The 15321-nt window shown below is 38.6% G+C and overlaps 1 protein-coding gene across 2 annotated transcripts in view; it reads right to left on the bottom strand.

The window, feature by feature from the left end:
• KLHL5 (kelch like family member 5) overlaps window positions 1-15321 on the bottom strand; it is a 1925884-nt gene that overhangs the window by 1323346 nt on the left and 587217 nt on the right. The window contains exon 1 of one of the 2 annotated variants that reach the window (XM_044062939.1): window positions 12154-12515. The exons of the other annotated variant lie outside the window; for it this stretch is intronic. Coding sequence (XP_043918874.1) covers window positions 12154-12338 — 185 coding nt within the window. The 5' untranslated portion in view covers window positions 12339-12515. Of the gene's footprint in view, window positions 1-12153; window positions 12516-15321 lie in introns of those variants that run through there. 2 annotated transcript variants of the gene reach the window in all.

Consider the following 15321-nt stretch of genomic DNA (forward strand, 5'->3'; position numbering starts at 1 on the left):
CACACACACACACACACACACACACACACACACAATGCTGACAGAGAGGAAGGGAAAACTGATAGGGTGAATATGCTTAGTCTGTAATGTGAGGAAGAAACAAAGAAAAATAAAAAGCAATGCTATAAAGTAAGCATGTATCAACAAGACTGAAAATGGATTTACTTTATGGTGGAGGGCTCAGGGCAGTTTGTAGGCTGCAACAAACAAAACGGAAAGGAACAGTAATTAAAGCATTAATAAAGTGTCATTATGTATTTAAAAATTTTCCTTTTATTATAGGTTTTCAGAGAGATTAAATGTTTAACTTTGTAGTACCCAAGGAATGTGCACTTCTGCTATTCTGTTTTGATAATTTTGTTAGTATACTCTGCCAGTTCCACAACTAATTTCTTGTGCAGTTAGACTTATGCAAACTTTTTTTGTACAGCATGTGCAATGAATTTAGACATCTGTTTTATATATAGATATGTTTTATGCACACAGTTAAATGGGTGGAGATATCAGCCATGATCTAAGCCAATAATCACAAGTTTATTTTCTACATAAATATAAAAGTTATTTACACAAAGAACATGAAAGCAAATCACACACTGCATTATGTACACACAAGAACATAAAAAACAATATTAGTTTTACATATTACCTGCATATATAAATCAACTGTGTTCTTATCAAAACATAGCTTAAAAAAATACAAAGGTTTTTCTATTAATTTAAATATTATCATAATTTCAGGAGAAAAAAAGTGAAACTACCAAACAAAGGATTACTGCTTCAGAATAGAGGAAAGCAGGAATGCAGTAGAAGAGGTGAGGCATTAATGAGAAATTCAAAGACAACAGGCTGCTTGTGTTAACTTAACGTTTATAAAGAACACAATCACATTTGTAGGTAATAGAAATATAACAGTAACAACAACAGGAAATAGTACAGATCACAGATGGGAGTAAAAAGGCAGGAATATGACGTTTAGGAAGCTTAGACTAAATAAAGCAGAATATTGATACACAGTAAAGTAGGCAAGTGCTTTAAAAAGGACAGGGTTGAGTTTTAAGGATTTTATCAAAACAGTGACTGAACAAAGACACACACACATATTTATATATATATATATATATATATATATATATATATATATATATATACATATACATACACACACACATATATACATACATACACACACACACACACACACACACACACACACACACACACACACAGTGTGGAATCTTTTAAAGCTGGAGTTATTCAAACCTATATATTAAACCACACTGTCTTGACTTCAGTAGAGATAATGTATGGAATTAATGCTTAGGAGTGTTTAAAATCACCAAGACTTCACAAATGTTGCATTAATTTCAAAAAACATTTTATAAAAAAAAAAATCTGCATTTCTAAGTGTTCATGGCATGGTACTGAGTCTAACAAACAGGCTTTCTGATGTGGCACCTTTTCACAACTGAGAAATACAAATAATATTCAAGTCACACCTAGCAAATCTACAAGGACACTCACTCTGGCTATGATGCCCATCCCAATTGCAATGATATAGCAAGAAACCAATAAATGAATGGCCTCTAGAAAGGATTTGCATACAGTTTATCAGACACATGAACAGTAGTAGGAGACACCAACACGATTCAAATTCTTAACTGTTGTCAAAATCCAAGTACGAGACACCATGTAGGTCCAAAAAACCACTTTAATAGAAAATATAGATAAGCGCTTTTGCGTAGTGCAGAGCTACGCTTCATCAGATAAATTTACAAAGAATTCTGCATACTTAAATACAACCCTTTTTGGCGGGATCGTTAGCCAATAATACAATAATTAGATTGATGAGCATATCAAAATCTTTTCATCTGTCATCAAATAATGTATTACTAAAACATCAGCCTTGCGGCTTAAAAAATTAATTAAAAACAAAGTGAATTAAAAAATGTCCGAAAATGACAATACAGAACTTGCGAATACAAAACATAGTCTCATAAACAATCCTCCAAAACTGCTAAAAGCTAAATGCGGCATTCACATAGCAGTAATAAAAATGCAATCAAGGCTGCAGGCTTCAATTACATAAAAGGAAAAACCAGTTTGGAAGCATTGTAAAAATACTTCTAACAAGTATCTAAAGAAAAAGATCCGGAAACGTACTTAATCAGCACACACATAAATCACATCCCAAAACAAACCCCTATTAGAACTATTTAAATATAAATGAAGGTACAAGCACAAAACCAAGAAAACCGGGTTATCAGTTTCAAAACGTATGGCTCAATGTAAATACAAAGATATTGGATAGACACTCAATAAATAATAACAATAGAGCCGTTAAATGGGTAGATCCATGGTGCATCAAGGAGCCAAAGTAAATCTAGATCTAACCCCTCTAGCAAGGAGCTGTATAACAACCCTCTGGTAGCCAGACTCATGGATCGGCAAATACGACTATCCCCGTTGTAAAAATATACAACACATTCTATACATATGGAATAGTAACATCAAATGGTGGTCGAATGCATAAAAAACAAACGAGAGTATTCGCTCTGTAAACAAACATATTAATAAGGGACCATACCTCGTATCTGATCCTGAAGACCACAGTAGAATCCATTTATTGCCAACAATCCACTACTGTAAAAATCAGAGCGACCAAGTAGAAGAACGATTTCACAACGAAGTAATCCAAACCTGCATCTGGACACTGCAGAAACCAAGAGCGATGTCGCAAGTAAACACATTGTTAGGCAGACATGTTATTGCCTATATATCACATGACCATTGTGTAGCAAACAAAGAAGGAAACAAGACTATATCCAAGCTCAGAAACACTCAGTTAAGGACCCAAATGGTATAACCAGGAACTAGTTTATCAGACAGCTACCATCACCAAAATACACTTAGCCAATCCGCTGTAACAACTTTCTCAGGCCATAATACCACTCCCTTATAACTAATATACCTTAAAGGTGATACAGTTTCACAACAACCAATAATGAATACCTCTACCATGGCCTTTCTGTATAATGTAGTATTACCTTGTTAGCTAATGGGATGTTAAAACAACTTAGTAAACTGCCTCAGCCTTTTACATATATATATTTATATATGTATTACACATACACATGTACACACACTAATATATATATATATATATATATATATATATATATATATATATATATAGCCCCACATTATGCCAATAGCTTTTACTAAATATATATCAATGCATTTCTAATGCATATACCTTCTGATAATAGTAAATACATTAAAATTATGTGGGGGGCTATGCCCCCCCACAACCCCCCCCCCTTATTTAATATTCTCACTCCAGGGTTGTACTGCAGTGGGGCAGGGGCTATATTCCATTTTCGACCAAATGAACTTTGAACAAGTGAACTTTCTGTCAAGTAAGCTTTCAGTGAAGTGCAATGCCTATAATTTTCAACTAAGTGTAATTCTACCAAATGTATGGAAACCATATTTTATATATATATATATATATATATATATATATATATATATATATATATATATATATATATATATGGTTCCCTATCAGAAGCTTGAAACACTATAAGCCTGAAAATCAAAATCCTGAAACCAAAAGCCTGAAAATTCAAAATCCCGAAAACCCAAAATCCTGAAACTCAAAATCCTGAAAACACAAATAACACAAATAATGCTAATATGTCACTATAAAGACACTAATATCTACCAACTGACCCTAACCCTAAGGTCCGTCAATAATCGCACACTCACCTGACCCGCGCCCTAACCCTAACTCACTTAAACCACCCCTAACCCCAATATTTGTCACTATTGCATACATGCCTAACCTGCGCCCTAACCCTAACTCACTTAAACCGCCCCTAATCCTAACATAAAACCAACCGCACACTCACCTGAACCCAACGCATGACCTAACACCACAGGGCTAACAATAGCAAAGCCACAATGACGTCAGTATGTCCATTTTGTGTTTTCAGGATTTTGGGTTTTCGGGATTTTGAATTTTCAGGATTTTGATTTTCAGGCTTATAGTGTTTCAAGCTTCTGATAACTATATATATATATATATATATATATATATATATATATATATATATATATACATACATACACACACACACACACACACACACACACACACACACACACACACACACACACACACACACACACACACACACACACACACATTGCAGGACCTACTAGATAAAGCAGGAGAACATGAATTGGTGTTACTAATGGGTGACTTGAATGCACATATCGGGACAGACAGAACAGGATATGAGGACTGCCTGGGACTACATTGGCGGGGCAACAGGAATAAAGAAAGAAAAGCCATTCTAGACTTGTCTGACAGACTGCTTGATTTTAGCCAACACATGGTTCAGAAAGAGAGACAGTCACAAGATCACGTACAGGAGTAATCAACATGCAACTCAGGTAGGCTTACTCCTAGTAAGGAAAAGGCACTGGGGAAGAATCCATGATTGCAAAGTCATCCCCAGTGAAACAGTCGGTCCACAGCATAAAGCACTAGTTGCCACAATCATCTGCAAGCAGTGATCAGAGAAGGCTCTAAAATCAACAGAGACCAGGCTGAAGACCTAGAGGTTGACTGGAGAGAAAGTGCAACAGTTCAATGAATTACTCAGGGCTCTAGCACCCCAAGAAGAGGAGGAAATACGTAGAGCTGAAGAAGAATGGCAGAGCCTAAAAACAGCATGTGTTAGGACTACAGAAAAAATATGTGGCCGAGCCAATTATGGAAATAAGGGACATAAGGAAAACTGGTGGTGGAATGCAGAACTACAGGAAGTCATCAAAAGAAAGAAGGAGTGCAGGAAGAAGTGTGAGACAGAAAAGACTGACCAGGCTAGGAAGGACTACTGATTGGCTAACAAAGAATCTAAGAAAGAAGTTGCAATAGCAAAGAATAGGGCATCAGAGGCACTGTACCAACTTCTGGAAAGTGACTCAGTAAGGGGCACAGCGAAACTATATCAGGTTGCAAGGCAAAGACAGTAAGATAAAGAAGATATTCAGACACCCTTCATAAGGGATGCCAGCAACAACCTGTTAAACAGTCCAGAGGGCAAAGGCAGATGGAAGGAGTATTTCCAGCAGTTTCTGAATGAAGAAAATCCCACAGAAGCTGTACTGCCCCAGAAACAGCCTACGATGAGAGAAGAAGAGGAGTCCACCCTAGAAGAAGTAAGAACAGCACTGAGAAAGATGAAGTCAGGCAGCAGGCTCAGATGAGGTCACAGCAGATATGATAAAAATGCTTGGTGAGATAGGGGAGAAATGCCTCCTGAATTTCTCCCCTAACAGCAGTTTGGAGAGAGAGAGAGAGAGAGAGAGGTGTATCCCAGATGACTAGAGAATTAGCATACTCTTGCCAGTGTACAAAAACAAAGGGGACATCCACAACTGTGGGCAGTACAGAAGCATCAAACTGCTATAACACTGCATGAAAGTTCTGGAGAGGGTGATTGATAAACTGATATGCAGAGCTGTAGAAGATGGGAGATGAGCAGTTTGGATTCAGATCAGGATGCAGCACAATTGACCCGAAGTTTGCATTGAGACAGACACTTGAGAAGAAGATAGAGATGTAGCATACTCTTGCCAGTGTACAAAAACAAAGGGGACATCCACAACTGTGGGCAGTACAGAAGCATCAAACTGCTATAACACTGCATGAAAGTTCTGGAGAGGGTGATTGATAAACTGATATGCAGAGCTGTAGAAGATGGGAGATGAGCAGTTTGGATTCAGATCAGGATGCAGCACAATTGACCCGAAGTTTGCATTGAGACAGACACTTGAGAAGAAGATAGAGATGAGGAGAGAGTCCAACTGGGCATTCCTAGACTTAAGAAAGCATACGACAAGGTCCCAAGAAAGCTGATCTGGGCAGTACTACAGTAGTTTGAAGTCCCAGAAACATTGGTAGAAATAGTGCAGGCTATGTACAAGGACCCAATGACTCAAGTAAGAACAGTGTTCGGTCTCACAGATGGGTTCGCAGTGGGAGTGGGTGTACATCAGGGTTCAGCTCTGCACCCACTGCTGTTCATACTCGCAGTGGGAGTGGGTGTACATCAGGGTTCAGCTCTGCACCCACTGCTGTTCATACTGGTGAAGGACAGCATTAACAAACAGGTTGGAGGGGACGGATCAACAAACCTGCTGTATGCAGATCATGTGGCAGTACAGGCAGACTCTGAGCTAGAACCTCAGCAAAGGATAAGAGAATGGAATGCAAATCTGAAGGCACAAGGGATGAAACTAAGCACAGATAAAACGGTGGTAATGGGGGCAAATTGAGGAAATCAGAAGCTGAGAACAGAGATAGAAGGGAAGATAGTAGAACAGGTAAACAGCTTCAAGTATCTGGGAGGGGTAGTTGAGCAGAAGGGCAGTCTGAACGAAGAGGTCAAAACTAGAATCAGAGGGGCTGCAGCCAAGTGGCATAGAGGATCAGCTATAGTCTCTGACAGAAGAATGCCAAAGAAGCTGAAAAGTAAGGTGTACATGACAGTGATGGGACCAGTACTACTGAATGGTACAAAAACCTGGAAAGTAAAGGAAGAACAGTTGAAGAAGCTAGAGGTGATGGAAATGAAAGTGCCTGAGAAAGGTCATAGGATGCACACTGTGGGACAGGCGAAGAAATGAGGACATAACAGCAGAATCCAAAGTAGAACCAATTGCAAAAAAGATCAAAGAGAACAGATTACGATGGTTTGGGGACAGATGTAGAAAAGCAGAAGACAATCTGGTGAGGAAGATTTGGGACAGGCAAGAAGAAGGTAAGAGGAAGCAAGGACGTCCAGCAGCAGAGGTGGATGGATTATGTGAAAGAAGATCTGCCACAGTCAGGCAGGAGTGTTGAAGAAGGCAGGAGTGTGGCACTGAAATCGAGGGAGTTGGTGGCAGTTAACACGATACCCCGACCCCATGTAGAAAAATGGGGGCTGATGATGACTACATAACACATACCTCTATATATTATATATATATATATATATATATATATATATATATATATATATATATACACATATATATATATATATATATATATACACACAAATTTCATTCTGAAAATTACAATATCAACTTCCCTTAATTCAGCCTAATGCTACTTCCTACTAACGCCTGGCTTTCTCTCACTAATCTTTAACTCCTATTACTTAAAAGTCTAACACTCGCTATTTCCTAAACTCATTGACATCTCATTAATCTCTCTCACTTTTTTTTCCCAACAAGTACCGTATCTTCTGTAACAAAAATGTTACATTTTGATCTTCTCCTGATGGTTCAAATGTTATGAATGTATAATTGTTTGTCAAATTGTGTACCTTTACTCATTGTTCTATAAATGTATAATGTTCTAGAAGTGGATTAATATTGTTTAAACTTCAAATCGTTTACATTTTGTACTGTGCAGCTTTTCTCCCCGGGCCTCTGCTGAAAATGGGTTTCTGACCAAGTCGGACTTTCCCAGTCACCAAATGCCAATAAATAAAAATACACACACAAAACTCCAAAAAGCAGGTGTTTCATTTGTACTCAAATGTTAAAAAACAACTAAAGAAAAAAGGTGTATTAAAACAACTACCGAGGAAGAGATTCCTTGTACTGCCCTATAAAATAACTGCAGTATTACAAATAAACTTTTACTAAAAGTTTTCTTTACCTACAGTGGAACTCTTTCACTTTTTTTTTCAGTTACAACTGATGCTCTGTTTTGTAAGCTGAATTTATTGTCAGTAAGTTGTCCACAAACTCTGCAAAAATCAGGGCTTTACTTCTTCTGGCTGCTCCCTTTAGGGGTCTCCACAGCAGATCAACTGCTTCCATTTCTTCCTGTCCTCTGCATCTGGCTCTGTCACACCAACCACCTGAATGTCCTCTCTCATCACATCCATAAACCTTATCTTAGGCCTTCCTCTTTTCCTCTTACCTGGCAGCTCCATCCTTAGCATCCTTTCCCAATATACCCAGCATCTCTCCTCAGCACATGTCCAAGCCAATGCAATCTCGCCTCTCTGGCTTTGTCTCCAAACCTTCCAACCTGGGCTGACCCTCTAATATACTTATTCCTAATCCTGCCCATTCTCGTCACACCCAGTGCAAATCTTAACATCTTCAACTCTGCCACATCCAGCGCTAACTCCTGCCTTCTTGTCAAATGGCACTGTCTCCAACCCATATAGGTTCATAGGTTGGTACTAAGCTATCTGCCCGAAGGCATATATTAGCCCAGCCACATTGTGCGGTATTCACCGCCCCTTTAGTAGTTCCCTAGACCCTTGTACTAGCAGCTAGTACCCTTGGCCCCTATCTAGTAGTGCTGTTGGTGTGATCCCCGGTGTGAACTTTCTGTTACCCATCCACTCATCAAGGTTCCTCTTGAAGAGTGATAGTGAGGGGCTCTGTCTTATGTAGATCGGGACCCTGTTCCATAGTAAGGGAAGTCTCTGCGAAGAGAATCTATCCCTCCAGCATGTTCTATTCATTGTTGTGTTGAGGTTTATATCCCTAGAGCGTGTAGCTTGAGTAGATTTGGTTTTGCTAAGATGAAGCATGGTCAACAATTCTGGGTTGGACATGGCTCTGTACGTTAGACAGAGATCACCTCTGAGAAAGCGGTATGCAACAGAGAACAGTCTTAGCTTTTTCGATCGTGCTGCATAGGGCAACTGTTTGAGGCCAGTAATTCTCTTGGTTAGGTACCTCTGTGGTCTCTCCAGCTGCTGGAGATGTCTAGCCAGGTACATTCCAATTGATGCATTGTACTCAATAATGGGTCTGATGAGGGAAGAGTACAGGGGCACCATTACATCCATAGATTTTGATGCGAACCCTTTCATGATCAGATGGGTCACATAGAAGGATTTTCTAACCACTTTGGCAACATGGTTATCAAAGGAAAGCTGGCTATCTACTTGGGTCCCTAGATCCCTTATTTCTTCTTCAGATTTCAGGGGATTACCTCCTATGTTGTAGTTTGCGGGTACTCTGTTTTTTCCAAAGGGGATTACTACGCATTTTTTTGCATTTAGCTTGAGACCATGGCTTTGACACCATGCATCAGTCTCATTTAGGCCCTTCTGGAGGATCTCCATGTCGGCCGGAGACTCTATTATAGCACCCAGTTTGCAGTCGTCTGCAAACTTAGTCAGCCACAGCCCTTCCATGCTTGCCTGTACTTCATATATAACTTGTATACAACATAGCTGGCCTCACTACCCTCTTGTAGACCTTCCCTTTCACTCTTACTGGTACTCGTCTGTCACAAATCACTCCTGACACTCTTCTCCACCTACTCCATCCTGCCTGTACTCTCTTCTTCACCTCTCTTCCACACTCACCATTACTCTGAAATGTTGATCCCAAGTATTTAAACTCATCCACCTTTGCCACCTCTACTCCCTGCATCCTCATCATTCCTCTATCCTCCCTCTCATTCACACACATATATTCTGTCTTAGTCCTGCTGACCTTCATTCCTCTTCTCTCTAGAGCATATCTCCAGCTCTCCAGGGTCTCCTCCACCTGTTCCCTATTCTCACTACAGATCACAATGTCATCTGCAAACATCATAGTCCACGGAGACTTCTGTCTGATCTCGTCTGTCAACCTGTCCATCACCATTGCAAATAAGAAAGGGCTCAGAGCTGATCCTTCATGTAATCCCACCTCCACCTTAAACGCATCCGTCACTCCCACTGCAGACCTCACCGCTGTCACACTTCCCTCGTACATATCCTGTCCCACTCTTACATACTTCTGACACTCCCGACTTCCTCATACAATACCACAACTCCTCTCTAGGCACCCTGTCATACAATTCTCTAAATCCACAAAGACACAATGCAACTCCTTCTGACCTTCTCTGTACTTCTCCATCAACACTCAGAGCAAACATCACATCTGTAGTGCTCTGGCATGAAACCATACTGCTGATCACTAATCATCACCTCCCTTCTTAACCTAGCTTCCACTACTCTTTCCTATAACTTCATGCTGTGACTGATTAGTTTAATTCCTCTGTAATTACTACAGCTCTGCATATCACCCTTATTCTTAAAAATCAGTACCAAAACACTTTCTCCATTCCTCAGGCCATCCTCTCACTTTCCAAGAAACAAAATCAGGGCTTTACGGAAAAAAAAAAAAAAAAAACACAACAACAGTCATTTAGACAGAGAAAATAATATAGTTTCTACATACAGTGTGACTTCAGTAAAGGCTATAATCCAGTAAATCAGTGTTCATTTAAACTCACTGACAAAGTCGAAGACAATGTACAGTATCAGAACTATCCATGGACCAAGAAAAAAAGCTTCTGTTTTCCTAATGCTTTTTAAGCACCTTTAGTAAATTTGACATAGATACACAAATACTAATTCAAAATATAGTAACATTTTTCATGGTTATTTTCATGCAGTAGACATATATGGAGTTAATCAGATTCTCATCAGTGTGGCTGTTAAGAGCTGTGTTCAAAGCTGGAAATCTTACTGCATTCTAGAATTTCTTCATGAGCACATAAACTGGGGAAAAATAATCTTTTTCTGCTTCCGAATATGAATGGCAGTAAGTTGGCTGGTAGCTTTTGTAAAAGAGCTCAAAAGAATGCAGAATTTGTGCTTCTAGTCAGTTCTCACTTGCAGACATAACTCTTATTCCCTTAGCAAGTTTACATGGGTTAGTTATACCTGCATGGTACATTACATCACGACTAGCAAAACTTTAGTATCCAAAGGCTAGATGAAACAAGTAAGCCTGCTTGAGACCTAAAAGATGCGGTCATCAGCTCAGATGATGTTCTTCTGGTGCCTGTTGGGCTTCTTTTCATCACAAACAACATGAGGAGAGTTGAAAACAAATGCCACCCCTTATATAAGAGGTCCTTCCTCTTTGCCTGGCTTGTGAAAGGGATATCTAAAGGTGCTCTTTCATGAGTGGTGAATAAAAAAGGACATAGGTGACAGTGATTTTTAAAGCAAACCAGGTGTGGTTGGTAGAGTATTACCCTGTTCTGAAAACAAGCTTAAGGACCACACCTAACTTTCTCAAAAGCCGGATTTGCCATTTTCTCTTTGTAGGTGTAACTTAAATTCTTTAAGAATTATATAAACAATTTATGCCTACATGGCACAGTTGCTGTCCGGAAAAGGGCATGGATAATAATGCTATGTTGGAATAAATGGAGCAGGCAGTTGTTACTTTAAAGAGAAAATACAAAACGAGAAAAGCACAGAAGTATTGAAGTGCAGATAATGTATTTATTTTTTTTACTTGTTTATTACATATCATATTGTAATAATGAAATCAACATATTTTATATTTCCAAATTCACTAGAGCGATTTACCACAACACCCTTAAAAGGCCAAGTACATACTGCATATTTTGTTTACCAAAAGAAAACTGCACATTTTAAGCCAATACTTAAGATTTAAAAATGGGAAATTACGCACTAATTGCACAAGAAAGACTGTGTCACTTACAAAGTAATGACTCAGCATCAGTTCTTCATAACTGGGAAATAAATTTTGTGTTTATTATTTGATCTCGGCAGCTAATCAGTACTTGAAACTTTCTAACGGGACACCATAAATATTCCCACACTATTTAGTGACATTTTATTCGTGTTGAAATACACATTTACACCCCCATCACTACATGGGCTGCTCATCTTCATTCACTGCTTACTACTTAATACTCACAACCTCCCTAAAAGCGGAAAACGAACAAACTCCCTAGGGTCTCTAGCCAACCAGTGATTAGTGGCTGACCACTTAGTCAGAAGGCATCACATGGGCTTTTCCGTCACTAAACTGAAAGTAAACAATCAAGCAAAATGACAAGTCGAGTTACAGTACCAGAAAAGCATATTTAAAAATTGTCCTTTATAAAGACCAAGTAGCATCTCTTGAGTCCTACATCATCACAAAGTGCGGAAGTAAACGGTACACTGCAAAACAAAGTAAAACGCTGGGCTGGAAAGAAGACAGTGAAGGAATGAATAACAAAAAATATACAATTTATTAAGTGCTGCAGCATGAAATGAGTACAAACTGTATTAGGCAAAAAGATGCGAGGAGACCGTTAAATACCTGACTGAAGGATGGGTGCAGCTGCCGTGCACAGACTGCCAAGAGCGCAGCTCTCGATGTGCATGGAATCCCGCTGTACAGCTGTCATAAACCAGCAACTTCAAACCCAGAAAAACAAACCCTCGCAACACAGTAATGAAAACAGAAACCAGAATCCCACAATGCCCCGGAGGTGAGTTGTGCATGCGTAGTCCGGGGCTCACTTTGAGGATATCTTCTTTGCTGCGCGAGTGTACCAAATCTAAGACTTACGGTAGTAAGCTTTACATTAATGTTTGAGACACACCTCGAATGGTTAGAGAACACTTGTCTTTTGTTGATCAAAGATCACAAGGCTGTAGGTTTTTTTCTCACCCCTCTGCTGGGACTGTTTTTTTTTTTTTTTTTTTTTTTGCAATACTGACAATTTTTAGTGCACTATTGGGAGGAGGATACAGCACTTCACAGGGATCTTTCCAATTATATTTTGCAGCATTGCTTCAGTGCTTGTTGCATTGTTTTAATTGTAGCAGACTTGCAGCAAGTGGTGCTCTCTCTCTCTCTCTGTATATATATATATATATATATATATATATATATATATATATATATATATATTTTTTTTTTTGGACAACAGCCACAGGTAGGCTGAGGAACATAATGGACTTTTTTTTTCTGGTCAACTTTGAGTTAAGTGCAGCAGATTGTGGAGCGGCACTGAGCACTGGATATGCCAAATACAGCTCTGGGATGGAAACAAGGTATTCACAGGCTAGATGAGATCATGAGAGCCCTATCACCCATTTGTTCCTGCCTAGAAGTCCGTATAAACCTCAGTTCTCCTGTGAGAGTTGGAAGGTAATGTGTGGTCTAGCTTGTTTTCCTGGGGTGGTCTGTCCTCTTGAAATCACTCCCCTCCCCCAGGCAGCTCCTCTGAGCTTGCATTTGCTGCCTCTGGAGTGACTTTGCAGACCAAATTCTCTCAGCTGTGTAGTGCAAACCCATCATGGCAGTGTGGGTTTGGACAGCTCAGAACATCATTAGGTGAACACCTAGTGCCATAGAAAGCATAGATAGTACAAGAATGTATAAAAAAAGAAGACCAGCTCATATAACCATAGAAGAACAGTTTTAATCAAAAAAAAAAAAAAAAAAACAAGCTTTTGTGTATAACACTTCCTCAGGTTATTCATAAAAAAATTGACAAACGTGTCTGCTTATTTTCTGAACAACCTGAATAAGTGCTATACAAGAAAGTTTGTTTGTTTGTCTCCCAATGAAAGGGATTGCTGCTGGAAAAATCTACTGGAGAGCCAAGAGGTTTATTGACAATTTGCATTAAATGCAACTCAGCCTTCCAGCTTAAATACTATGGTTTCGATCAATACTATTCTTAGACTCAGGGCTTTCAAGATTTAGATCTGCATTCACATTATTAATTATATTTGCATTTGCATTTAAGCATATGTGTGTGTATGTGTGTGCACACTTTTCCTTTACTGTCTCCTGCCATGGAGTTTTGCTATTTATCTATTTTATTTAATAACGGGCATTATAGTTGTTAGTTTAAGTGGATTATGGTAGTGATTGTGTGTTTTTTCTTGATAGGTTATGTGGTGATTCGCTGTTTTGTACCATGTGATTTTCTGAACCATATTTAATGAGGCAGGTTTACTAAAATGGTATTCTGATGAAGTTCTATGCTTTCAGCTGAACAAAAGTCATTTTCAGAAAGTGTCATGTTCTGTTATGTACCAATTGTTTCAGTGATTAAACTTTTCAACAACTACCTTTGGCTTTGTGTGATACTTTTCATAGCTGATTACTAGGCTAATGGCTTGTGGTTATTTCCTCAGTCTTCTTCTTATTTCTAGTTTCAGGCTTACCCTAAGTGCAGTATTAAATACTGTATGTCCCAGTCACACATCTTTCCTCAAACTTTTCTCTTATTTGTATAGAGAAATGTACATTGTATCCTGTTTGATACATATTCTTGCATTTTTTTGTGTTACATCAATAATGTGTGAAACAGCGTGTTTTTTATACTCTTTGCAACATCATGGCATTCTACATGTCTGAAACTTTTTTCATTCAAGTACATTCACCTATTTATAAATTTACTTAGAAGACCTAGGGAAAAATGTCAATTACCAGAGGATCATATGGTTTTATGTAAAGCAAAAATAGAAAATCCCCCCCCAACCTGAGCACTTCCTAATCCTTGTTTATCCTCCCCCCAGCTGTTTCAAATTCTTGACTACTTGCTGCTAATCATAGTCGAATTGTATTTCAGCACATTCCCTCCTCATACTATAATTAATGCACTCTAGATTTACTAAAAACAAAAATAAAACAATGTTTATGTCAAAATGGATGTGAGAAAAGGAGATTTGGAAAATGTTTTGGATGTAGGAGTACATGCATGGCAAGTATGTCTAACTGTTTGTACTTTTTCAGGTGTTAATGAAACTGTTCATTTTAAAGGAGTGATAATACACATTAACACACTGATAGGTAGACTGTAATGTGATTCATGCACTGCTTCTTGAAACTTTGCATTAGTAATGTTTTCTCATTCTGATGAAGTTTGTTTGAAGAGAAAAGTGCTAAAACAGAGAAAGTCGCTTCTATGTACAACAAATATTCTGATTTTATATTCTGTCATTTCTTCCTTTTGGACAGTTCATAGTTGTTTAAACATGTCACTAATACCACCCATATTCTCTAAATATGCCCGTGTGTACATTCCAGAACATTTATAGTAATAATTCAAATTAAATTAATAAATTAGTGTGTGCAATAGAAATTAATCCAGTGCTATGTGTACTAAACACTAGACTGGTGTTTTGTTCCTAACTTTCAAAGATATAGTTGAATTTGCATCCTGGAACAAATAGTAAAGCCAAACTCCACCACATCCTTTCCTCTCTACTAGTCATCTCAAATGTCTGCATTGTCTGTACCTTTTTATCTTCTCCAGAAATACTCCCACTCACCAACTAACAACAATGCAGCATAACTATGTGCAATATGTTCATGCATCCATCTACCAATACCTTGCTTTATCCTTTGCAGGTTGTGGGGATGCTGGGATATATTTCAGCAGCCATTTGGCACATAATTTTCAACTTGCTCTGGTCAGGGTGCTAGCCTGTCATAGAACAGATATGCTCACTCACACACTTCATG

This window comes from Protopterus annectens, chromosome 2.part1 (genome assembly GCF_019279795.1).
Source record: "Protopterus annectens isolate FY-2018-M chromosome 2.part1, PAN1.0, whole genome shotgun sequence".
NCBI lineage: Eukaryota > Metazoa > Chordata > Ceratodontiformes > Protopteridae > Protopterus > Protopterus annectens.